The sequence below is a fragment of the Triturus cristatus genome, chromosome 3_1 (assembly GCF_964204655.1).
Source record: "Triturus cristatus chromosome 3_1, aTriCri1.1, whole genome shotgun sequence".
Classification (NCBI taxonomy): domain Eukaryota; kingdom Metazoa; phylum Chordata; class Amphibia; order Caudata; family Salamandridae; genus Triturus; species Triturus cristatus.
In genome coordinates, this window is record NC_140583.1 from 651332083 (window position 1) to 651359032 (window position 26950).

Sequence of the window (26950 nt, forward strand, 5' to 3'; positions counted from 1 at the left end):
TTAATGGCAGGTACTTTAAAGAGTGAGAGATGTTGCCTGTTTTGTAGGTAAGCTGCTATGGCTGCGAGGTGTAGTCGAATGGACATATAGGCTAGATTGCACCTTTGTAGGTGGAGTAAGTAGCCTATGATGTGTTGCATGGACACATCTAGGGGATCGATGGTTTTGTTAGGACAATAGACAACAAAACGTTTCCACTTGGCGGCGTAGCACGCTCTAGTGGTAGGGCGCCTAGCTTCTTTGATGGCGTTCACACAGTCAGGGGGAAGATTTAGGTACCCGAATTGTAGGATTTCAGGAGCCAGATAGCAAGGCTGAGCTGGGTCCGGGTGTCTGATCTCTCCATGGTTCTGGGTTAAGAGGTGTGGAGAGAGGTGTCATTTTTGATGCGGTACTACTGATAGTTCCAGCAGTGTGGTGTACCACGGTTGTCTGGCCCAAGTTGGCGCTACTAATATTAGTATGAGGGAGTGCTGTTGTAGTTTGCGCACCACTAGTGGAATGAGTGGGAGAGGCGGAAAAGCGTACGCAAATATGCCTGACCAGTTCATCCATATCGCATTGCCTTTGGACAATGGGTGTGGACAAAGCGGTGAAGCTTGGGCATTTTGGGTTTTCGTGGGTGGCGAAGAGGTCTATCTGTGGATGCCCCCACATTTGAAAGTACGGGTGAAGAACTTGCGGGTGAAGTTCCCACTCGTGGAGGAGTTGTCTTTGTCTGCTGAGTAGATCTGCCATAGTGTTTGACTCCTGGGACATGTTGGGCTAGGAGAAAGATTTTCTGGGGTATGGCCCATCTCCATATGCTTTGTGCTAATTGAGAGAGCTGTGGAGAGTGTGTGCCGCCTTCTTTTTGAATATAATACATGGCTGTCATGTTGTATGTGCGGATTAGGACTGCCATGCCTGAAATCTGTGTTTGAAAAGATTTTGGGGCTAAGAAGATCGCTAGTAACTCCAGATGGTTGATATGGAGTAACTTTTGTTGAGGTGTCCATGTGCCCTGCACAGTGAGATGTAACAGATGAGCTCCCCAGCCGGAGAGCGATGCGTCTGTGGTTAGTACTATCTGGGGAACCGGGTCCAGGAATGGTCGACCTGTGGAAAGGTTTGTGGTGGTCCACCACTGCAGAGAGCGATGGGCGCGACCGTCTACCAACACCAGATCTGTTAATTGACCCTGGGCCTGGTTCCATTGGCGCGCTAAGCACTCTTGGAGAGGACGCATCTGGAGTCTTGCGTGAGGTATTATGAAGATGCAAGAGGCCATCATCCCTATTAGTTGCATAAACACTCGAGCTGGAAGGGAGTGTTGTGCTATGAATTTTGCGCGTAGAGCCTGAATGCTTGCAATCCTGGCAGAATTGGGTAGGCGAGCGAGTTTGAGGTGTCTATAGTGGCACCTAGATATTGTTTTATGTGGGATGGTTGTAGATGGGACTTTGTGGTTTACTGTGAAGCCTAGCTGGTGAAGTAGCTGGGTCGTGGTGGGTGTGTGTGTTGTACACACTGATTGTATGAACTGGCTTTTATCAACCAGTCGTCTAGGTATGGGAAGACATGAATGTGTTGTCTTCGCAGATGTGCTGCTACCACTGCTAGGCACTTGGTGAATACTCGTGGTGCACTTGTGACTCCGAACGGGAGCACTTGGAACTGGTAGTGTTGGCCGTCCACTACAAATCCGAGGTACTTCCTGTGAGCGTTGTGCACTGGAATGTGGAAATAAGCGTCTTTTAGGTCCAAAGTCGTGAGAAAGTTGTTTTGGGAAAGCAGCGGGAGTACCTGCTGAAGCGTCACCATATGAAAATGGTCTGAGTGTATGTATTTTTTTTTAGGGGCCGAAGGTCTAGGATGGGCCGTGGAGTCTCATCCCTTTTTGGTATGAGAAAATATAGGCAGTAGACCCCCATATTTTGTTGGTTGGTAGGAACGTGTTCTATTGCCTTTTTGTCTAGGAGGGAGATTACCTCCTGCTTGAGTAGCAGTAGATGTTCTGGTGACATTGGGTGTTGTCTGGAGTGGGATGGTCTGGGGGAAGTGGAGGGAAATCATTGGGTAGGCGCGGTGGCAGAGCGGGTGGTGTTTGTTTTGCCTCTGCCTTTGTTATTGTTGCCGCCTCTTTGGTAATCCCTTGTAAAGGTGGACTGAGTAGGGGATTTGTATGAAGTGGTGTCTGAGGAGTAGCCTCTGGATGTGCTCCGAAAGGAAGAGCGGCGAAAGGAGCGTCTGGGAGGGCGAGATTGTAAGGCTCCCATGGATTTTGCCATGACCGTGTCCTTTTTCATTTTCTCTAGGGCGTCATCCACTTTTGGGCCAAACAAATGTTCCTGGTCAAAGGGATGGTTGAGGATGGAGGCTTGTACCTCCGGTTTAAAACCAGATATCCTTAGCCAGGCATGGCGACGGAGGAGGACACTAGTATTGATGGCCCTAGAGGCTGTGTCTGCTGCATCTAAGGCACAACGTATGGAGGTATTAGAAATTGTTTGGCCCTCCTGAATTAGCTAATTGGCCCTAGCTTTGTATTTATCAGGGAGATGGTGCATTATGGCTTCCAACTCGTCATAATGGGCCCCGTCATACCTCGCTAGTAGTGCTTGTGTATTGGCGATACGCCATATATTAGCCGCTTGAGATGCAGTACGCTTGCCTGATGCGTCCAAGAGTTTAGACTCTTTGTCAGGTGGTGGTGCGTCGCCTGACACCTGGGAGTTGGCCCTTTTCCGTGCTGTGGTTACTACCAGGGAATCTAGTGGCGCTGGCCCTCTGATGTAGGAGGGATCTGTTGGGGCGGCTTTATATTTCTTTTCAATGCGCGGGTTAATAAACCCTGGCCCTGACTGGGTCCTTAAAGATCTCCGGCGCATGTTTTATAACAACTTTAAGCATAGGCAATATGGAGGTGGTCCTATGTGTGGTGTCAAATGTATCTAGGAGGAAATCCTCCTCCACTGGGTCAGTATGTAAATCTACCCTGTGGTAGTGTGCCGCCCTTTGCAGTAAATGGTTGAAGCCCAAGGAGTCTTCTGGTGGAGAAGGTCTGGAAGGGTAAAAATCGTCTTGTGTGACGTTAGGGATATCAGGGATATTATAATCGTCCCATGGGTCTGGGGATCCTGTGGGAGTGGGGTCCCCTGTAGGTATATCTTGGGGCACATCCCCTATGTCATCATATGGTTCCCTTGATCATCATCATCATCCGGGGATAGGGTCGGGGAATGATTAGGTGGGGGTGGAGAAGGGGAAGGTAGCCTGAAAGGGGAGGCGGCAGAGTCCTTCCTTTTTGGAGGAGGTTTCTCTAACTATCTCTTTTTGATAGACAACATCAAATGTCCAGTTTTGGGATCCTTAGTTAGTGTTTTTTGTAACGGATCCGGTGCAAATAGTTCTGGAGAGGTTGGTGTGTCCGTCGGAGCCGAAGGCATCGGGCCATTGGTTTCTTAGGTTTATCGGTATTGGTTTGTTGTTTGGAACCATGCTTCGAAAGCTCGATTGTTTAGTAGGCGCCGAGGTGGATTTCGGCTTCGAAGTGTCGGTGCCGGTGGCCTTGTATGCTTTTGTCGGTACCGAAGATGGGGTCGGTGCCGAGTTGCTGGGTCTCGACCCCGAGTGTTTCGTGTGGGGCTCGGTGTCTAGATGGAGGCTGGTTTCTTTTTCGGTGCCGAAGAGTGTTTATCGGCTCCGACGGTGGGCCGCTTCGAGCCCGAGCCACCCGAAGGCTTAATTGGCTTCTTTACCGGTCCCGAAGGTGCGGTGTGGGAAGCAGTGTCTTTGGTGTTGCTTAGACCCGAAGGCGTGACCAAAGCCTTTTTTGGTGCCGGTGAGGGTGGGAGTAGATTAGTACTCACGACCCTCTGTGCCGGAGTGAGGTCCTCCACATCTGAATCGTCGGCTTTGGAGGCGCTGACGAGTCCCTCGTCGGTGTGTTGTTCTGGAGCGTCATCGCCTTCCCCGAAGATGTCGTCCGGGATCACCGCCGAGGAGTGTGCCATGGTTCTTCTGGCTCTTCAGTCCCGAATAGCTTTCTTGGACCAGAAGGATTTACACGCCGGATAGTCTCGAGCCTCGTGTTCAGGGGAGAGGCAGAGATTGCATACCTCGTGGAGATCGGTGTGGGGGAATTTGGACCCACATCGAGGGCACTTTTTAAATGGAGTCCTTTCCATTAGCCAGGACCGGAGCTTGGGTAGGCCCGAAGGCTGCCGTCGACGACTGGAACCGAAGATCTTGGCGATGAGGCGCGTCGAGTGGGGAGATCGCGATCTAAACAATACTGCGAATTGGGGTGAGGATTGCGCATCGATCGTCAAACTGGAAGCTGTTCGGAACCAGAGCGCGAAGATTACATCAGAGCCCGATGGCCGAAAAAAACAATCTGAGGATGGAGCCGAAGCCCATGCGCAATACGATCCAAGGGAGGAGTCACCTACCTCGTGACATCCAAACACTTTCCAAAAGGAACAACAAACTGCAAACATCCAGGCCCAGCACCAGATGGCGATCTATGCACAAGTGTGTAATCTGCAGTTCATATGCCTCGAACATACTTCTTCGAAGAACAACTTGCAAACATACGGACCCAAGACTAGACAGCAGGTGTATGCAAGGCATGTGCATCTACAGTGCACATACCTTGAACCCAGGATTTATTGCTTTGAGGAACAAGTGTGTTGAAAGGAAGGACTTTGCTAAAGATTTTCCTATAAACAACTGCTTCACATCTCAGGGAGCATGGACTAATGACTCACCAAACAGTCTCAACAGGTGAGGCGCTCCATAGACGTGCGACATCTGTGCATCTGGATGATCAGCCAGAATTTCTGCATACTGTGGTCTCTCAAACTTGTACAACAGCTGTGTGCCGAGCATCACGTTAAAGTATTCCTTAATTCCAGCAACCACTTCGTTCACTGCATACTCCCTGAAACAAGAAAATATAAGTTAGTACACTGCATAAATAGAAAGGCCTACATAATCTCTAAATCACAATTCAAAGCCGGGGGAGTCATTAGGTCAAGACTAACAGACAGCTGAAGCTGTCTGGTTGCGAAAGACCCATTGTCCGCTTTCCAGTTCTTACAGTGAGTTCGAAACTAGTCAATTACTCAACAAATAGAATTTAATACTTTATTGCGTACGATTAACCCGTTGTGTGCTTATGACGAGCCCAGCTCGTCATTAACACAGTGGAGCAGTGCTCATGACGAGCTGGGCTCGTCATAACGGTCGCACTCCACCCACGCGCAATTGATTCCCCGCCTATGCGGGGAAATCAATTAGTGGGCGGAGTCTTGACAAGCTCAGCTCGTCACGAGCACAGCGCTGCCCCCTCCCCCCCCCCCTCCCTCCCCCAGCGGGGGAATTACCCCCGTGGCGAAGGGGTTAAAAACATCACAATTTAATAACACAAGTGTGAGAAAGTGCCATCTTTCTTGCACGATATGCCCCCCACTTTTTGCTGAATTGCTGAATGTACTTTGACTGAGTGTGCCCTGGACTCCTGCCAATCAGGTGCCCAGGGCCTATGTTCCTTCCCTAAAACACACAAAACCCAAATTGGCAAACCCTGGCCACGTGTCAGCCCCTGGTAAATGGTACCCTAGGTACCCAGGGCAGGCCTCTAAGGGCTGCAGCACTCATTGTGCCATCCTTAGAGGCCCTGTACCCTCGAACACACACACTGCCTTTGCAGGCTGGGTGTCTGGGTCCAAGACAAAACAAAGTCGACATGGCACACATCCCTGTGTGCCATGCCCATCACCTACACTGCCATGGCATACATCAGCCACCCCTCTAGCTGGGTGCCTTATGCCAATGATGTGGGTACAGGAGCAGGAGCCCTGTGCCCCTACAGTACCCAGGTCCATTCCTGAGCACTGTAAGTGCAGTGCTGCCATTTAAGAGTACATGGTGCTGAGAGCTCGTCAAACACGGACTCCACAGCACCATAATGGCAACACTGAAGACTGAGAATTTGGTATCCAACTTCTCAGCACATTAAACCCACACTGATGCCAGTGTGGGATTTAATGTACCAATCACCCCAGAGGGCATCTTAGAGATGCCCCCTTAAACCTAACCTAGAATCCACGTCTGCTGAGGCTGCCACACAGCAGATATGTTGCTGGACCCCTGGGTGGGCGAGCCCCTGCTCTCCTGGGCCTGCAACAATGCACATCCTGGGCGAGGTGCTAAATCTCCTCCCCCAGGATGGACAGGGGGGGAAGCTTCAAAAGCATGCCGCCTCTGTGAGCTTCCCCAGGCCACTGCAACTCCCCACTCTAGCAGGAAGCTTGGCTGGAAACCCCAAATAAAGACAGGGGGATGTGCCAGCCTGCCAACCCCACCACTCAGGTGGGGGAGGCGAGGTGAAGCACATCTCCGGGCTCTCGCCATCTTGAAGATGGGAAGCCCTACCCTATCAGGACTAGGCTACTGCCCCCCATCCACAGGAGAGAGGCAGGATAGGGGGTGTACCCACCCCAGGACAGGGAGCCATTGGTCCCTGCCCTTCACCTACCTGTAACGTCCCTAAATCTAGTATTATGGGGCACCCTGAACCTTCCTTCCCCAGATTCCGAAATACAAGGAAAAGCAAGAAGAAAGAAGACCTGCCCTGCAGCTACTAAGAAGAGGAAGACACCAACTGCTTTGGCCCCAGCCCTACCAGCCGGACGACCCTCGAACCTGCTTCTGCTCCAACCCGGCATCTCTTGAGGACAGCAACCTCACAAACCCCGGAGGACCTGGCTACCTTTTGACTCGAAACCCCTGGGACTCCCAGGAGTAGAGGCTCTACTCAAAATCTACTTCTAAACCCTGGCAGCAGCCCGGAACCGCGAACCCAGCACACTCTGCACCAGCCAAGCTTGGCCTGTGCCGGAGTGAACAAAGACCACGAGGACGACCCCACGGCGACTATGACCCCGATTCGGGCACCAAAGGACCTCCCTCGACACTCGTGAAGAAGCCTGCAGCCTCAGAACAAGGTGCGCCCCCCCCCCCCCCCAACCGCGATCAACAGAGGGTAAGATTTCCCGACACCAAAAGGCACCCCTGTACCAGGCACCCCGCGGCCCCCTGTGCCCAATCCCGGGGTACCTACCTATCCTCCAACTACCTCTCGAAGTGGTGGTGGCACCTGAAGAATCTTCGTCCCAGAGCTTGCAGTTTCTCTAAACCGGAGATTTCCCATTGAAATCAATTGAGCGCACGGAGGCTCAAAACCACCCTGCACCCAGCCGCCCGAGTGGCCCTGGCAGTGCAATCTCTACACCTACCTACTTCCTCACTTGCCCTGAGTAAGTGACCAGGAGCCCAGCTCCCACAGCCGCGTGGCCTGCTAGTCAGCAGCCACCAACCAAGGCCCCCCCCCTACCTCTCATAGGATAACATTGGGCCTAACTCTCTCTGCACCCGGCCGCCCTTGTGCCGCTGAGGGTGAACCAACTGTACCTACCTGACCCTGGGAGACCCCAGAGTCTATGCCCAGTAACTTAACTCTGCCAGTCGAGTACTTACCTTGAACCCATAACTCAATTTTCTCCATAGGGTAACATTGACTGGCTTTTCCTGAAATTTCTTCTAAGTGTGGACTTTTCAAAACTTAAAATATTCACCGAAAATCAGCCGAGTAACGAAAACGAATTTACTCACCTGCTCTTAGGTGAGCTCCCAGTGCTGGATCTTGGTGCCCAGCACTGACCCTGAAAAATACTTAAAACTGTGCTTACCAGTAACCCAATTTTCTTCCATAGGAAATCATTAACTGTTTTTCTGTGAAATTTCTTTTAAGTGTCAATTTCTGCAATCTTTAAATATTCTTTAAAAATCGTATAATATCTGAAAACGTAATTACTTACCTGTTTTGGATAAAGGTCCCAGTACTGAGTCTAGGCACCCAGTACTAGATTACAAAAGTAACGAGAACCTACTATACCTGCAACTTTACTTTTCTGCCATAGGGAATCATTGACCGTTTTCTATGAAACATTTTCTAAGTGTCAACTTTTAAAATAGCAAAATATTGTCTAAAAATCACAGTAATTAAATCGACTTTTATCACTTGATTCCACGTACTGACCCAGGACTGAATCTAGGATCCAGTCCTGGAATTCCAAAAGTAATCCTAAAAGTAATCCGAGGCAAATAACTTGAAACTTCCATTGAACTCAATGCATTATTGTGTTTAGAATTGTGTTGCCTATTGCAACCACTCGTAACGGTCTACAAAAGTCAATTGCATATTGCAAAAGTATTTATATAAAGCATCTCATTCTGAGAAAGTATATTTTAATGCCTATTGTTGGTTCTAAAATGAAACAAGCATATATTTTTTATATATAAACCATTGGCCTAGAGTTCAGTTATTGAGTCTGTGAGACCATTTGCTGACTGAGTGCGTGCAACAAATGCTTTATACTGTCCTCTGATACTGCCTTACTGCTCGACCAAGCTACCACTTTAGAGAGTAAGGTTATATCTAACTTTAGCCTCTGCCAAACCTCTGGGGACTGTGGACTCTGTACACCCTGTACCTATTTGGGAACAGTATATACAGAGCCACTTTCTTAGAGGAGGAAATTCACTTAGCAGGTAAGTTATGTTAACAATACTTTTCTTACTCACTGCTGGATACCTAGATTCAGCACTAGGACATTTCCTGAAAACAGTTGAAAAAATGCGTTTTGGTTATTCGGCTGATTTTAAGGAATATTTGAAATTTTCAAAAGTCGACAAAAAGTAGACAAAAACTTGAGTTAGGGTTCTGGGGTAAGACACAGGGGTCTCCCAGGGTCAGTGATACACTGTTGTTGCACCCCCAGTGACACTAGGGCGGCCGGGCGCTGAATGTTGAGGCCCAATGTTAACCTATTGAGGATAGGGGGACTCCGGTTGGTGGCTGCTGGTAAGCAGGCCACGGGGTTGTGGGAGCAAAGCTCCTAGGGTTAAGCTCAGGGCAAGTTGGGGACCAAGTTAGCACCAAAGGGGCACCCTGAGCAGCACTAGGACAGCTGGGTGCAGGGTGCTGTTTTGAGGTCGGGTGCCCCGTTGATTTCAATGGAGAATCTCTGGGACAAAGAAACACTGCAGGCTCAGGGACGAGGATCTTCCAGGAGTGACCACCACTTTGAGGGGTAAGTTGGGATGTAGAGGGTTGGTCGTGGGGCGTCAGGTGCAGGGGTGCCTTGGGACGCCGGATTTTCTTATTCGCTCTGGTCGCGGTGGGGGGGGGGGGGGGGGGTCCTCTGGATTGAGGCTGCAGCCGGCATCAGGGGGCTTGAGGCAGGTCAGGGGTCGCCGGATCACGGGTCAGGATCGCCCGGGGGGGGGGGGGGGGGGGGGGCCTCCTTGTGGTATTTGTCAGCTCGGGCCGGATTCGGCAGGTGCAGAGTGCGCGGGATTCGCTGGCACCAGAAGCTGCAGTTCAAACACGTCCGGTGTTCATGGGAGAAACAGCTTGGAAAGTGAAGGCAGGCAGGTCCTCAAGGGTTTTTGAGGTTGCTGTACGCTGGACACGCCGGGGTTTTGAAGGAGCAGGTTCGAGGGGAGACTGGCCGGAAGGGCTGGGGCCAAGTCAGTGGGTGTCTCCTCTTGTTAGCTCTGCACAGCTTCTCTTCCATCTCTTCTTTTTCTTGTGGTTGCTGGATCTGAGGAAGGAAGGTTCAGGGTGCCCCTAAATACTAAATTTAGGGGCGTAATAGGTAGGTAAAGGGCAGGGACCAATGGGTCCCTTCCCTGGGGTGGGTGTGAGAAAGTGGCTCTGTATATACTGTTCCTTAATAGGTACAGGGTGTACAGACTCCACAGACCCCAAGGGTTTAACAGAGGTTAAAGTTAGATATAACCTTACTCTCCAAAGGGGTAGCCTGGTCGAGCAGTAAGGCAGTATCAGAGGACGTGTAAAGCATTTGTTGTACACACTCAGTCAGCAAATAGTTCCACACACTCAATAACTGAACTCTAGGCCAATGGTTTGTATATAAAAAATATATGCTTGTTTTATTTTAGAACCAACACTTGGAATTAAAATATACTCTCGACAGGAGAGGTTTCATAAAAATACTTTTGTATATGCAATAGACTTTAGTAAACAGTTACAAATAGTTGCAGTAGGCAACTCTATTTCTAAACACAATACATTGAGCTCAATGCTAAATTCAAATTATATGCAACAGATTACTTTTTAGATTACTTTTGTAATTCCAGGCTTGGATCCTAGATCCAGTCCTGGGTCAGTTCTCAGAATCAGCTGTTGAAAGTCGACTTTGGTACTGTAGTGATTTTTAACTAATATTTAGCTATTTCAAAAGTGAGCACTTAGAAAATATTTCAGAGCAAACAATCAATGATTCCTTATGGAAGGAAATATAGGTTACAAGTACAGTAGGTTATCGTTACTTTTGTAATCTAGTACTGGGTGGCTAGACTCAGTACTGGGACATTTATCCAAAACAGGTAAGTAATTACGTTTTCAGATGTTATACGATTTTTGAGGAATATTTTGAAATTGCAGAAATCAACACTTAGAAGAAATTTCATAGAAAAGCAGTCAATGGTTTCCTATGGAAGAAAAATGAGTTAAAGGTAAGTATAGTCGTGGGTACTTTTCAGAGTCAGTGCTGGGCACCAAGATCCAGCACTGGGAGCTCACCTAAGAGCAGGTGAGTAAATTCGTTTTTGGTACTCGGCTGATTTTAGGTGAATATTTTGAGTTTTGAAAAGTTCACACTTGGAAGAATTTCCAAGAAAAAGCCAGTCAATGTTACCCTATGAGGAAAATGAAGTTAGCGGTTTAAGGGTAAGTTCTCGACTGGAAGAGTTGAAGTTCTGGGCATAGACTCAGGGGTCTCCCAGTGCCAGGTAGGTACAGTCAGTTCACCCTCAGCGGTTTCAGGACGGCTGGGTGCAGAGAGAGTTAGGCCCAATGTTAGCCTTTGAGGAATAGGGGGGCCTGGTTTGGTGGCTGCTGACTAGCAGGCCACGCGGCTGTGGGAGCTGGGCTCCTGGTCACTCACTCAGGGCAAGTGGGGAAGTAGGCTAGTGTAGAGATTGCACTGCCAGGGCCACTCGGGCGGCTGGGTGCAGGGTGCTTTTGAACCGTCGGGCGCTCAATGGAAATCAATGGGAATGTTCCGGTTAGGAAAAAGGCTGCAAGCTCGGGGAGGAGGATGCTTCAGGTGCCACCACCACTTCGAGAGGCAAGTTGGGTAGTTGTAGGATAGGTGGGTACCCCGGGATCGGGCACAGGGGGCCGCAGGGCGCCACATGCAGGGGTGCCTTTTGGTGTCGGGAAATCTTACCCTCTGATGATCGCGGTGGGGGGGGGGGGGGGCACCTTGTTCCGAGGCTGCAGGCTTCTTCCGGAATGTCGAGGGGGGTCCTTGGGTGCCGGACTCGGGGTCACAGTCGCCGTGGGGTCGTCCTCAGGGTCTTTGTCCACTCCGGCACTGGCCAGGCTTGGCTGGTGCAGAGTGTGCTGGGTTCGCGGTTCTGTACCAAAAAAGAGGAATACTTCACGCATGCCAACAAATTAAGAGATCGCCTACTTGAGAGGGGATACCCCAAGAAATTACTCAAACACTCTTTGAAGAGAGCTTGGTGGACACCAAGAGAGACATTGTTGGAGCAAAAAACTAGGAATAAGGGCAACAGACCAGTCTGTGTAACAACATTCTGCCCTAATAGCCACCAACTCCGGAAACTCATCCTAGGCAATTGGCATTTGATTAAGGACCTCCATGAAGAATTTTCCACCCCTCCAATGTTTGCTTATAAAAAGGAGAAAAGTGTAGCCAACTACATAGTCCGTGCTGCTCTACCAAAACAAGAACAGCGGACATTAAGGAGCATGCTGAATTTACCGCCAGTTGTGGGTCACCACAAATGTGGAACATGCATAAGTTGCGAGCAGACCATAGAGGGTGATGTCTTTTCTTTCAATACCATCCACTGGAAGCATAACACATTTAGTAATTGTAAAACAAAAAATGTGGTCTATGCAATAACTTGTCCCTGCCCAAAGTTGTATATTGGGAAGACAACCCAGGAGGTCCGACAACGTATCATCCAGCATAAATCTAGGATTAGACGACGAGTGGAAAATGCCCCATTAGTCAACCACTGGGTCACAATGACACACAGTGAGGAGGATTTGAAATGGACAGTTTTGTCCAAGATTGAAAGAGACCCTCGTGGAGTTGATTTGGAAGGCCAATTAAGCCAACGTGAGGCATTACTCATCATGAAATTCAACACGGCGATTAACGGCCTGAATGAAGTAGCGGAGATATTCAGACCAATTGTTTAATTTGAGAACAACATCGTCCAGTTGTCACCACTGTTTTTCCTGTTCGTCCTGCTGTTCCAATGTTACAAACTATGTACGGCTTTCCTGTCAACTGAGTCCGTTATAGGCACAATCACATGAGGTTTGCTCGAGCCCGAGCCACCTACAGGCTTAGATGTCTTCGGAGCCGGGCCCGAGGGCGGGGTTTCTGAAGAGGATTTCTGGTCTCGACTGGGCCCAGCTGGCGGAGTCTTGACCAATGTCTTTTTGGATGGGGCAGGGGCAGGGGGGTTGGTACTCACACGCTGCCCTGGAGTGATGAGGTCATCGGAATCGTCGGCCTCGGACACGATCGAGATCTTCGGTGTCATCTTCAGGAACATCCTGAGCAAAGATGTCCTCCGGTTCTGGTTTGGCCATAATATGGCGTTGAGCTCTTCGGTCCCGGAGGGTCTTCTTGGAACGGAAAGCGGAACAAGCTGGACAGGTCGATTCGTTGTGTTCCGGCGACAGGCAGAGGTTACAAACCTCGTGGTGATCACTGTGGGGGAACTTCGCTCCACACCGGGGGCATTTCTTGAAGGGTGTCCTGTCCATCAGCTGTGAGAAAGTGGGTTTCTGTTGCAGTAACCCCCCCTTTTTTTTTGCCTAATAGCTGATGCACTTTCCCTTGTTGTGCCCTGGGCTCCTGCCAATCAGGTGCCCAGGGCCTATGTTCCTTCCTTAAAACACACAAACTCCCAATTGGCAAACCCTGGCCACATGTCAGCCCCTGGTAAATGGTACCCTAGGTACCCAGGGCCTTGTGACCAGGGAAGGCCTCTAAGGGCTGCAGCACTCATTGTGCCACCCTTAGAGGCCCTGTACCCTTACACACACACACTGCCTTTGCAGGCTGAGTGTCTGGGTGCAGGACAAAACAAAGAGTCGACATGGCACACATCTCTGTGTGCCATGCCCATTACCTATACTGCCAAGGCATATGTCAGCCACCCCTCTGGCTGGGTGCCTTATGCCTATGGTGTGGGCACAGGAGCAGGAGCCCTGTGCCCCTACAGTACCCAGGTCCATTCCTGGGCACTGTAAGTACAGTGCTGCCTTTTACAAGTACATGGTGCTGAGAGCTCGTCAAACACGAACTCCACAGCACCATAAGGGCAACACTGAAGACTGGGAAGTTTGGTATCAAACTTCTCAGCACATTAAACCCACACTGATGCCAGTGTGGGATTTAATGTACTAAGCACCCCAGAGGGCATCTTAGAGATGCCCCCTTACAGCTAACCTACAATCCACGTCTGCTCTGAGGCTGCCCAGGCTGCCACACAGCAGACACGTTGCTGGACCCCTGGGTGGGAGAGCCCCTGCTCTCCCGGGCCTGCAACAATGCACATCCTGGGTGAGGTGAGAAATCTCCTCCCCCAGGATGAGCAAAGGGAAGCTTCAAAGGCATGCCGCCAGTTGGAGTTTCCCCAGGCCACTGCAACCCCCCACTCTGGCAGGAAGCTTGGCCGGAAACCCCATACAAGGACAGGGGATGTGCCAGCCTGCCCACCCCACCCCTCAGGTGGGGGAGGCGAGGTGAAGCACATCTCCGGGCTCTCGCCATCTTGAAGATGGGAGGCCCTACCCTATCAGGATTAGGCTACTGCCCTCCTCCCACAGGAGAGAGGCAGGATAGGGGGTGTACCCACCCCAGGACAAGGACCCATTGGTCCCTGGCCTTCACCTACCTGTAACGCCCCTAAATCTAGTATTTAGGGGCCCCCTGAACCTTCCTTCCCCAGATTCCAGATAGAAACCTACAAGAAGAGCAAGAAGAAAAAAGACCCGCCCTGCAGCTGCTAAAAAGAGGAAGACACCAACTGCTTTGGCCCCAGCCCTACCGGCCTGTCGACCCTCGAACCTGCTCCTGCTCCAGCGCGGCATCTCTTGTGGCCAGCAACCTCAAAAACCCCGGAGGACCTGGCTACCTTTGACCTCTGATTCCCTGGGACTCCCATGAGTAGAGGCTCTACTCGAGAAACCTATTCCTAGCTCCTGGCAGCAGCCCGGAACCGCGGACCCAACACACTCTGCACCAGCCAAGCCTGGCCAGTGCCGGAGTGGACAAAGACCCTGAGGACGACCCCACGGCGACTGTGACCCCGAGTCCGGCACCCAAGGACCCCCCTCGACATCCTGGACGAAGCCTGCAGCCTCAGAACCGAGTGCCACCCCAGCCGCGATCAACCAGAGGGTAAGATTCCCGACGTCAAAAGGCACCCCTGCACCCGGCGCCCTGCGGCCCCCTGTGCCCAATCCCGGGGTACCCACCTAACCTACAACTACCCAACTTACCCCTCGAAGTGGTGGTGGCACCGGAAACATCCTCGTCCCCGAGCCTGCAGCCTTTTTCCAAACCGGAACATTCCCATTGACTTCCATTGAGCGCCCGAAGGCTCAAAAGCACCCTGCACCCAGCCGCCCGAGTGGCCCTGGCAGTGCACTCTCTACACTAACTTACTTCCCCACTTGCCCTGAGTAAGTGACCAGGAGCCCAGCTCCCACAGACGCGTGGCTTGCCAGACAGCAGCCACCAACCAAGGCCCCCCTATCCCTCATAGGATAACATTGGGCCTAACTCACTCTGCACCCGGCCGTCCTGAAACCGCTGAGGGTGAACCAACTGTACCTACCTGACACTGGGGGACCCCTGAGTCTATGCCCGGAATTTCAACTCTGCCAGTCGAGTACTTACCCTTAAACCGCTAACTTCATTTTCCTCATAGGGTAACATGGACTGGCTTTTTCTTGAAAAATCTTCTAAGTGTGAACTTTTCAAAACTGCAAATATTCACTAAAAATCAGCCAAGTGACAAAAACGAATTTACTCACCTGCTCTTAGGTGAGCTCCCAGTGCTGGATCTTGGTGCCCAGCCCTGACTCTGAAAAGTGTTCACAACTATACTTACTTCTAACTCATTTTTCTCCCATAGGAAACCATTGTCTGCTTTTCTGTGAAATTTCTTCTAAGTGTCTACTTTTGCAAATTTGAAATATTCTTTTAAAATCGTACCATTTCTGCAAACGAAATTACTTACCTGCTTTTGATAAGGACCCCAGTCCTGGGTCTAGGCACCCAGTCCTGGATTACTAAAGTAACGATAAAGTACTCTACCTGCAATTTGAATTTCTTGCCATAGAGATCCATTGAATGTTTTCTGTGAAATATTTTCTAAGTGCTAACTTTTGAAATAGCTAAATGTTATTTAAAAATCATTACAGTTATTAAGTCGACTTTCATCACTTGATTCTGAATACTGACCCCAGGCTGGTTCTAGGATCCAGACCTGGAATTCCAAAAGTAATCTAAAAAGTAATTTATCACAAATAACCTGAATTTACCATTGAGCTCAATGCATTGTATGTTTAGGAAATAGGATTGTTTATTGCAACCAACTGTGACTGTTTACACAAATTTATTGCTTGAAACAAAAGTATTTATATTCAACCTCTCATTCTGAGAAAGTATATTTTTACCCCCTTTGTGGTTCTAAAAATAAAACAAGCATATATTGTATATATACAAATCATTGGCCTAGAGTTCAGTTATTGAGTGTGTGAAACCATTTGCTGACTGAGTGTGTACAATAAATGCTTTACACTGTCCTCTGGTACTGCCTTACTGCTCGACCAAGCTACCACTTTTTGAGAGTAAGGTCATACCTAACTTTGACCTCTATCAGCCTCTGGGGGACTGTGGACTCTGTACACCCTGTACCTATTAGGGAACAGTATATACAGAGCCACTTTCTCACATTGGTGGATCAGCGGTGGGATACAAACTTGCATTTGTTGGACTACTTGGTTACCATCTGATCACACGACAGAACTCTTAAAAATTGCCTTTAGAATTCTGATTGGTTTTTCCAAAATTACTAAAAGTCTTGCTAGGGCCTTGCTTAAGTCCCATTAGAATTTTAGAAAAATAAAAGTCACTATAGTCAGGGTAGAGGGTTAGAACTGTCAGGTTAGAATGTCTCAAACAAACCCAGCTATTAGTGATAATAATAACATGGACCTGGTGGAGGAGCTCGACCTCACACCTTACTTACACTTGTCTTTCAAGGAATTGAGGTCCTTATGTAAACTCAAAAATTTACAAATGGGTCAGCATCCAACCAAACAAGGGCTCCAGGAGCTCCTGGCTGAGTATGCTAAAGACCACCCATCTGAACATGGTGATGGCCAGTCAGATGAGGAAAGGGAAACAGGGGAGGAGGACAGCAACCTCCCCATACTATTCCCTAGGGAGGAGATGGCACCCATACCCTCCAACTCAAGACATAGCATCTGGGCACCTAGAGACCACACAGGTGGCTCTGGTCCCAGAGACAACACTGGGGGTCCCCCCAGTGAAGAGGACAGCCTTATGAGGCTGGCCAAAAGAATAGATCTAGAGTCCAGGCTCCTGGCTCTAGAAAAGGAAAGGAGAGAGATGGGTTTAGCACCCATCAATGGTGGCAGCAATAATAAAAACAAGGATAGGGAGGAAACTTCTGACCTTAAAATCCCCAAAGGGATTGTCCCTAAATTTGAGGAAGGTGATGATATCACCAAATGGTTCACAGCCTTTGAGAGGGCTTGTGATATCAGGAAAGTAAAGAAACCTCTCTGGGGGGCACTCCTGTGGGAACTGTTCTCTGGTAACTGCAGGGACAGGCTTCTGACTCTCTCTGGGCCAGAAGCAGGATCCTATGACCTCATGAAGAAAGCTCTGATTGAGGGATTTGGATTCACCACTGAGGAGTATAGAATTAGATTCAGGGGGGCTCACAAAACCCAGACCCAGTCCTGGATTGATTTTGTAGATTTCTCAGTGAAGACACTGGATGGTTGGTTAGCTGGACATGGTGTGCAGGATTTTACTGGATTGTACAATTTATTCATGAAGGAACATATTTTGAGTAACTGCACAAATGAAAAGTTGCATCAGCATTTGGTAGACCTAGGTCTAAAATCCCCCCAAGAATTGGGAAAAAGAGCAGACCACTGGGTCAAGACTAGGGTGACTAGGACGTTCACTGGGAGGGACCAGAACCAAGGGGTCCCAAAACCTCCCCAGAAGAAAGAGAGTGAACCCCTTGTGGATAAAAGAAAGGAGTCCCAGGTAGCCCCCCAAAAACCTGACCAGGAGGGTGGGCCCAAAGACACCTCACAAACTAAACCAGGGTACCAAGGTAAGAATTGGGATCCCAACAGAATATGGTGTTTCAACTGTCAGAAGGCTGGACACCACACCCAGGACTCTAGCTGTCCTAAAAATAAGGTTCCTAGTACAGCTCCAGGGGTGACTAGTGTAGCCCCGGGGGTTGCCAGTGTAGCTTGGGAGGGAGGGTCCTCAGATGAGGAAGTCCTCCTAGCTTTCAACTGGGGAATGGGCCCAAGAAGCAAGCTGGAGATCCCAGAAGGAAGTAGACACTTCCACCACCTACTGGTGAATGGAATCCCAGCCACTGCCCTGAGAGATACCTGTGCCAGTCACACTGTGGTACATGACAGGTTGGTATTCCCACACCAATATGTCTCAGGGGAAACAAGAAGGGTAAGAACTGTCCCAGGGGGAGTCACTGTTAGGCCTGTGGCTATCGTGCCCCCTAGCCACAGCTGGGTCCCTTAGATGGAGGAAAGTGATAGTCAGTAAAAACCTCCCCCTTGATTGTCTCTTGGGGAATGATCACTTAGATGTGGAACTGAGCCAAAGAGAGGTGCTGGCCCAATGCCAGGCCTCGCCCAAAGAACCTGTGGGGGCTCAACCTGCAGTCAGTGCAGCTGAGTCCCAAAAGAGTGAGAAGAAACAGGGTAGGAAAGGTGGGCAACTGTTAGCCACAGTTCCAGAGAGCCAGGGAGATTCTATCCCAGTAAGGGAAAACTCCCACAATGGCACTGGTAAAGCCCCCCCTAGCCAACAGCAAGACCTGACTAGTCAGGCAACTGTCCAGCCTGAATTAGTGGTTCCTCAGGTGGCAGAACAAGGGGTAGAGGAGGGGTGTTCCCTACCAAGAGTAGGGACCCCCTATCCTCAAACAGACCAACAGCCAGGACCCAAAGAGAACTATAAAATAGCCCCCTCACTTGCCAGTCAGGAGCTAAAGGTATGGTACTGGGCACTGACAGCTGTCAGCAGCCTCTGCTGGGTGTTAGCCTTCATGGCAGCCCTATCCTTGGCATGGTGGCCTAACCCCCTGCCAAATAGCAAGTCAGGCCCCCTGACCTTATTGGTCATGGTGGGGTTGCTCAAGCTGTGGGTAGCCTCTGTGGGTAAGCTGGGCCTAGCCCTGGCTAGGTTAGAAACTACCGAGGTATACACCTCTAAACCCAAAATAGAAAGATGGGACCAGGACAGTAAAAGACAAGGAGAGGAGCCTTGGGAGTTAGGTCCTGAAACTAATAAGACAGGCCAGCTCCCCAAAGGGACTGACCTAGGCAGAAGGATGTAAGGCAGAGTAGGCCCTGCAACTTTCAAACCACTTCCCCAACTCTTCCTCGCCTGAAAGACTAGGTAGACTCTCCCAGCTTTGGCAGAAGTCTCCTGGCCTTTGGGCTGGGGGGGGCTTGTGTGAGAAAGTGGGTTTCTGTTGCAGTAACCCCCCCTTTTGTTTTGCCTAATAGCTGATGCACTTTCCCTTGTTGTGCCCTGGGCTCCTGCCAATCAGGTGCCCAGGGCCTATGTTCCTTCCTTAAAACACACAAACTCCCAATTGGCAAACCCTGGCCACATGTCAGCCCCTGGTAAATGGTACCCTAGGTACCCAGGGCCTTGTGACCAGGGAAGGCCTCTAAGGGCTGCAGCACTCATTGTGCCACCCTTAGAGGCCCTGTACCCTTACACACACACACTGCCTTTGCAGGCTGAGTGTCTGGGTGCAGGACAAAACAAAGAGTCGACATGGCACACATCTCTGTGTGCCATGCCCATTACCTATACTGCCAAGGCATATGTCAGCCACCCCTCTGGCTGGGTGCCTTATGCCTATGGTGTGGGCACAGGAGCAGGAGCCCTGTGCCCCTACAGTACCCAGGTCCATTCCTGGGCACTGTAAGTACAGTGCTGCCTTTTACAAGTACATGGTGCTGAGAGCTCGTCAAACACGAACTCCACAGCACCATAAGGGCAACACTGAAGACTGGGAAGTTTGGTATCAAACTTCTCAGCACATTAAACCCACACTGATGCCAGTGTAGGATTTAATGTACTAAGCACCCCAGAGGGCATCTTAGAGATGCCCCCTTACAGCTAACCTACAATCCACGTCTGCTCTGAGGCTGCCCATGCTGCCACACAGCAGACACGTTGCTGGACCCCTGGGTGGGAGAGCCCCTGCTCTCCCGGGCCTGCAACAATGCACATCCTGGGTGAGGTGAGAAATCTCCTCCCCCAGGATGAGCAAAGGGAAGCTTCAAAGGCATGCCGCCAGTTGGAGTTTCCCCAGGCCACTGCAACCCCCCACTCTGGCAGGAAGCTTGGCCGGAAACCCCATACAAGGACAGGGGATGTGCCAGCCTGCCCACCCCACCCCTCAGGTGGGGGAGGCGAGGTGAAGCACATCTCCGGGCTCTCGCCATCTTGAAGATGGGAGGCCCTACCCTATCAGGATTAGGCTACTGCCCTCCTCCCACAGGAGAGAGGCAGGATAGGGGGTGTACCCACCCCAGGACAAGGACCCATTGGTCCCTGGCCTTCACCTACCTGTAACGCCCCTAAATCTAGTATTTAGGGGCCCCCTGAACCTTCCTTCCCCAGATTCCAGATAGAAACCTACAAGAAGAGCAAGAAGAAAAAAGACCCGCCCTGCAGCTGCTAAAAAGAGGAAGACACCAACTGCTTTGGCCCCAGCCCTACCGGCCTGTCGACCCTCGAACCTGCTCCTGCTCCAGCGCGGCATCTCTTGTGGCCAGCAACCTCAAAAACCCCGGAGGACCTGGCTACCTTTGACCTCTGATTCCCTGGGACTCCCATGAGTAGAGGCTCTACTCGAGAAACCTATTCCTAGCTCCTGGCAGCAGCCCGGAACCGCGGACCCAACACACTCTGCACCAGCCAAGCCTGGCCAGTGCCGGAGTGGACAAAGACCCTGAGGACGACCCCACGGCGACTGTGACCCCGAGTCCGGCACCCAAGGACCCCCCTCGACATCCTGGACGAAGCCTGCAGCCTCAGAACCGAGTGCCACCCCAGCCGCGATCAACCAGAGGGTAAGATTCCCGACGTCAAAAGGCACCCCTGCACCCGGCGCCCTGCGGCCCCCTGTGCCCAATCCCGGGGTACCCACCTAACCTACAACTACCCAACTTACCCCTCGAAGTGGTGGTGGCACCGGAAACATCCTCGTCCCCGAGCCTGCAGCCTTTTTCCAAACCGGAACATTCCCATTGACTTCCATTGAGCGCCCGAAGGCTCAAAAGCACCCTGCACCCAGCCGCCCGAGTGGCCCTGGCAGTGCACTCTCTACACTAACTTACTTCCCCACTTGCCCTGAGTAAGTGACCAGGAGCCCAGCTCCCACAGACGCGTGGCTTGCCAGACAGCAGCCACCAACCAAGGCCCCCCCTATCCCTCATAGGATAACATTGGGCCTAACTCACTCTGCACCCGGCCGTCCTGAAACCGCTGAGGGTGAACCAACTGTACCTACCTGACACTGGGGGACCCCTGAGTCTATGCCCGGAATTTCAACTCTGCCAGTCGAGTACTTACCCTTAAACCGCTAACTTCATTTTCCTCATAGGGTAACATTGACTGGCTTTTTCTTGAAAAATCTTCTAAGTGTGAACTTTTCAAAACTGCAAATATTCACTAAAAATCAGCCAAGTGACAAAAACGAATTTACTCACCTGCTCTTAGGTGAGCTCCCAGTGCAGGATCTTGGTGCCCAGCCCTGACTCTGAAAAGTGTTCACAACTATACTTACTTCTAACTCATTTTTCTCCCATAGGAAACCATTGTCTGCTTTTCTGTGAAATTTCTTCTAAGTGTCTACTTTTGCAAATTTGAAATATTCTTTTAAAATCGTACCATTTCTGCAAACGAAATTACTTACCTGCTTTTGATAAGGACCCCAGTCCTGGGTCTAGGCACCCAGTCCTGGATTACTAAAGTAACGATAAAGTACTCTACCTGCAATTTGAATTTCTTGCCATAGAGATCCATTGAATGTTTTCTGTGAAATATTTTCTAAGTGCTAACTTTTGAAATAGCTAAATGTTATTTAAAAATCATTACAGTTATTAAGTCGACTTTCATCACTTGATTCTGAATACTGACCCCAGGCTGGTTCTAGGATCCAGACCTGGAATTCCAAAAGTAATCTAAAAAGTAATTTATCACAAATAACCTGAATTTACCATTGAGCTCAATGCATTGTATGTTTAGGAAATAGGATTGTTTATTGCAACCAACTGTGACTGTTTACACAAATTTATTGCTTGAAACAAAAGTATTTATATTCAACCTCTCATTCTGAGAAAGTATATTTTTACCCCCTTTGTGGTTCTAAAAATAAAACAAGCATATATTGTATATATACAAATCATTGGCCTAGAGTTCAGTTATTGAGTGTGTGAAACCATTTGCTGACTGAGTGTGTACAATAAATGCTTTACACTGTCCTCTGGTACTGCCTTACTGCTCGACCAAGCTACCACTTTTTGAGAGTAAGGTCATACCTAACTTTGACCTCTATCAGCCTCTGGGGGACTGTGGACTCTGTACACCCTGTACCTATTAGGGAACAGTATATACAGAGCCACTTTCTCAAATCAGCCGCTTCCGGAACCGGTCCGAGATGATTTCGATGTCGATTGAAAGAAGATTGAAGAATTAAATCGATTGCTGAAAGTTTTCTGCTGGAGCGGAAAAAAGTTCATCCGAACCCAATGGCGGAAAAAAACAATCTGACGATGGAGTGGATGCCCATGCGCATTGTTGTCCAGGGGAGGAGTCACCAACCTCGTGACCAAAGGCTTCTTCCGAAGACGACAACAACCTGCAATCATCCGAGCCCAACACCAGATGGCGATCCTATCCTCAGTGAGTGATCTGCAGCTCATATGCCTCGAACATGAAGTTACACCCTCCATTATGCCACCCTACTGTGGAAGGGGGCATAAACCTAGCCTGGATTGGAGGAGTCTCCCCATCTTCACGATGGCGGGGACAGAGAGGTGCTTCACCTCGCCTCTGCCACCAAACAGGTGCATTTGGCAGAGGTGGGCACACCTATTCTCCTGTGTTTTCCTGATCCAGTTTTCCAACCCATAGTGGGGGGTGTGAGCCAGGGGCTGCCATCTCCTGCTAGAGGCTGGTGGTCTCAAAGACGGTAGGCCTTTAAAGCTTCTCTTCCAGCACTGGATGTGCATGGTTTCTTTTACCAGAGAGTAGCGGCTCTCCATCCAGGGCTCCAGAAACATGTCTTGTGGTGGCTAGCTGCCTAAAGCCGGTCAGAGACCACACCAGGGTTATTAGGTTTTCAATGGGCACCTCTGAGGTGCCCTCTAAGTACATGGTACAATAAACCCCACACTGGCATAAGTGTGCATTTATTGAAAGGAGTAGTTTGGTACCAAACACTCCTGTGTTTAGTGAAACCATCATGGTGCTGTGGAACTACAGTTGGAGTTTCCAGCCCAGGTATTCCCTATGGCTTTCCTGGCACTTACAATATTTAAGGAATGGACCCCAATATTGTAGGGGCATATCTGTATGAGCAGATATGCCCCTACAATATGCCATCACATGTGTTATAGGGCACCCTGCCTCAGAGCTGTGAGGCCTGCTAAAGAGGTGACTTACCTATGCCTTCAGGCAGTGCTGGCTGGCATGGCACCCAAGCAGGGTGTTGACTTTGTCCTTTTCTCCCTCACAGAGGGTATGCAAGCTGCAAGGGCAGTGGCATGGCCCCAGGGGGAACCTCTTCAGCTCCCAGGCCCTAGGTACCCATGGTACCATTTACTAGGGACTTAAAGGGGGTAAAAGTACTAACTGAGGATTGATTTTTTTGGAACAGTAGACCTGGTTGGCAGGGACCCTGTGCACTATAATCGAAACCACATCAAAACCACGCAAAACGTGGGGGCTAACCATGCAAAAAGCAGCACTTTCTCACAGGGGTGGGATGGCTAAAAAGTTTGTTCTTTTTTCATAAACGTTATAAAGTATAGCATTATAAATAATCTCAACAATTGTGAAATGGAAAAAATAAACAAACATTCTTAACAAAAAAAACAACTGAAAAAAATAAATACAAGTAGGCTTAAATATGGTTGGTGCGTATATGCGAATGCAGATATGCCCACACCTGCAATACACTGCACCCTACCTTAGGGGTGGAAGGCCTGCTAGAGGGTTAGCTCACCTATATCTTAGGCAGTGCTAGTTGGCATGGCACACAGGCAGTGTGCCATGTTGTCTTTGTCGTTTTGTCTGCACCAGGCCATGCATGTTGCAGAGGCAGTCTGCATCGCCTAGGTGAGTGGTCCCTAGAGGACCTTTAGTCTCAATGCCCTAGGTACCCAGGTACCATTTACTAGGCCTGAAAGGCCAGTTGTGGAACACTTTTGGGGAAGAAGCACCAACACCGGGGACCTGGTTGGCAGGAACCCTGTGCACCACTCCTGAAACCACATCAAAATACCAGGCAAAATGTGGAGGCTACCATGTCAAAAGAGGCACATTCTCTCACACACTACCTCGTGTCTCCAAACATGTCTAAGAAAAAGAACTTGCACACATCTAAGTCCAACACTAGATGGGAGGAGTTTGCAGAGCAAATGTGGCTGTAGATAAGACATGCCTCAAACATTTGTACAGCACCACACACGCAAAAAAAAAAAAATACACAAGAGCGATGCCACAAAGTAAAACAGAATACCAGTGGTTGTGTTTTAACTTACTTGTTGTCTGTGTTGCCTCGCGATTTCTTGTAATTTGCATAATCCTCCAAAATGGCATCAACACTTTTTTTAGCAGGGAGATAGAAGAGCTGCGTGTACAAGAACAATTACATGAATTATAAAGATGAATTTACATGGTATAATGGTGGTCTTGCTTCTTAGCATGAAAAGGAGTTGTACTGACTCGATTTGTGAGGATATTTTGTTTTTCACTTTACTAAGAGCCTTGACACCAGCCAACATTACTCTCATAACACTAAACACTCTCAATATGAAAATCCACACACTAAATCTTATCATGAAAGTCCGTTAATATACGCTGACAGGCCCCACCTTCCAACATCAACTCCACAATGATCTTTCAAATTCTAAAATTTGATTACAGAAAGCCTTACATTCTTAAAGCGTGCAACCAGCCACCAACCCCTTCCAAGTCCTCCCAAGCCCAATAAAGGAACCATTAGTAAAAGTCCAGGCCACTCAGAGCCATGCTATTGATAAACCTCTTTCGAAATAAGCCATGGAAGTTCATGAACATGACTGACTAGTAAATGGGACAGAGCTAGGGTAGAATCCAATACCTACAATTGGCTTGTGGAGGAGATTCACAGAAAACAGAACATGATTAAAATAAATACTAGGACTCCTACATCCGTGAAGAAACAATCCAAGCGTAACCGCTTCCTCCAAAACTGTAGAGCGGCAGCAAAACACAGACTAGGAATAGCTGAAGTTTCCAGTAAACAGAACTTGCAATTTTTTATTCTTCACAGGAAATTGATTAACAATTCCTCACAGGCCACATTAGAAATGCTGGTCCTACAAGGCTTCTCCATCATCCACCTAGACAGATTAGACAAGACATGGGGCTGAGAAGCAGCTGTACAATAAACGTTTACCAACTGCTAAGTCTCAAGAAATGTCCTCTGAATGCTTATCAGTGGAAATAAAAAATGCACCAATACTCCGTAAATAATCTACTATCCCTAAGAGAACAAATCAGAATGCATGATCATTTTACACTGGGGCAACCAGAAGAACACACCGATTTCTACTGGTATTCACATAACTTGACTAAAACAAAACACAAATTTACAGTTCCCTCACACTCAAAGTGCACCACACTGGATGACCGTTTTGCACCGGGGGGAATGCTAAAGATTGATTCAACAGTCACTGTACTTTAGACAGACAAAATAGCAACCGTAAACTCTAGTCAACCAAAACTATCTAAACAATCTCTTTCAAAATAACACATGGTAATAGAATTGTACCAACTCAAAAAGTTTACATTTAAAAATATCTTTGTAGGAAAGTCGACTATGATTCCTGATGGTTGTGGCCACATCAAAGGTCCTGCTAGAGGTCATAAAATAAATAAACCTGCGCTCAATCCCTGGTAAATGGACACAAAGCAATCAGGCTGAAATCAAAGGCAGGGTATTAAGTATTGAACCAGTGCATACAAGGCAGAAAAAGCCACAAAACTCCACAACCAATTCTAAAATAAAGTGTTAAGAGTAAAAGACCAGAATGACAAAAAAAGGGGGGGGACCCAAAGAGATGAAATTTTGAAGAAGATTTAGGTGTGGCAAGTTCTAGTACAAGCAGAGACCACCCCCCCCCCCCCATCCATAGATAGTGAAATGACAGCAATATACAACTTCTCCTTTCAAGGGGATTTTAGCCAGTGATTGCCACAATAGATGTAGGTGTGCCCTGCTATATAGCCGTAAGAAAAGTCTAGGAACACAGAGTAAGAGAAAACAGCTTTGAATCAGAGTGGCCTCCTACCTTTTCTGTAATAAAATAGTCTTGATAAAGGAAACTAGTTCTTGTCAAGCCCCTAATTTCGATGCTGCAAAATTTATCTAATGAGATACAGCAATGGCTAGACCCAGAGAGGAGGCTTTCTGAACAGAACATATTTTAATAGGTTCGGCTATTCAAGTTCTTGAAAATGTTCCCTCTGTTCCATCCATACTCTCCTGTAAATCTCAATATTGTTTTCTTATAGAGCAATTCTCTATTTGTTCTAACTTGCGCTCCAGACCTTTAAAAGCTGATTTAGTTGCTTTGTCTTTCTGTGTATTAGTTCCTAACTGCGCAGAGCCAGCCTAAGCAGGGTCACGTGTGCCCCCCACTGCTCTGCTCCCGTCCAAATGCTAACCCAACCACAGGTAGTGCTGAAACAAAATGTATTTAATGTCTGTGCCTCCTGTACACTTGAAGTTATTACAGATATACAATGCTAACAGTCTTACCTGCTTTTGCCTGGTGATCAAGTCCCAGTCATCAACCAGCCACGGTTTGAGCTCCTCTGGAATCTTTACTTTCACTTCAACTCTGTTCATAAACGTTTCCTCCTGAGGCATAAGGTTTAAAATAAGTCAAGTAGCTGGACAAAGGAGGCACACTTTTAGAGGTAGCAGCAGATATGGCAGTTGTAGCCTAAATGACAGTAATCAGAGCACATAACTTTAAATACAGCATCAACAATTCATCAAATACCCCCCATCAATAACGTCGGCGGGGGGGGGGGTTTGGGGGGGGGGGGGGGGAGAGTACAGAACTTTAAAAAAATAACTGAGTAGCCAAATGAGCGAAATAAATAAAAAGTGTAATACATTAAAGACTAATTCTGCCATTTTACTTTAATAGGCACCAACTTTCGAAATTGTTTTGGGTCCGGAGGAGGGGGTGCAATCGGATTTAATTCAACTG

General features: G+C 48.8%; 1 protein-coding gene across 2 annotated transcripts in view; it reads right to left on the minus strand.

Annotated features, from left to right (window-relative positions):
- The window catches only part of MORF4L1 (mortality factor 4 like 1), a 117442-nt gene that overhangs the window by 48058 nt on the left and 42434 nt on the right, over positions 1-26950 (minus strand). For both annotated transcript variants that reach the window (XM_085644677.1, XM_085644678.1), the window contains exons 8-10: positions 26491-26592; positions 24227-24315; positions 4752-4924 (exon numbers count right to left, since the gene is read on the minus strand). In XM_085644677.1, coding sequence (XP_085500803.1) covers positions 4752-4924; positions 24227-24315; positions 26491-26592 — 364 coding nt within the window. The remainder of the gene's footprint in view (positions 1-4751; positions 4925-24226; positions 24316-26490; positions 26593-26950) is intronic.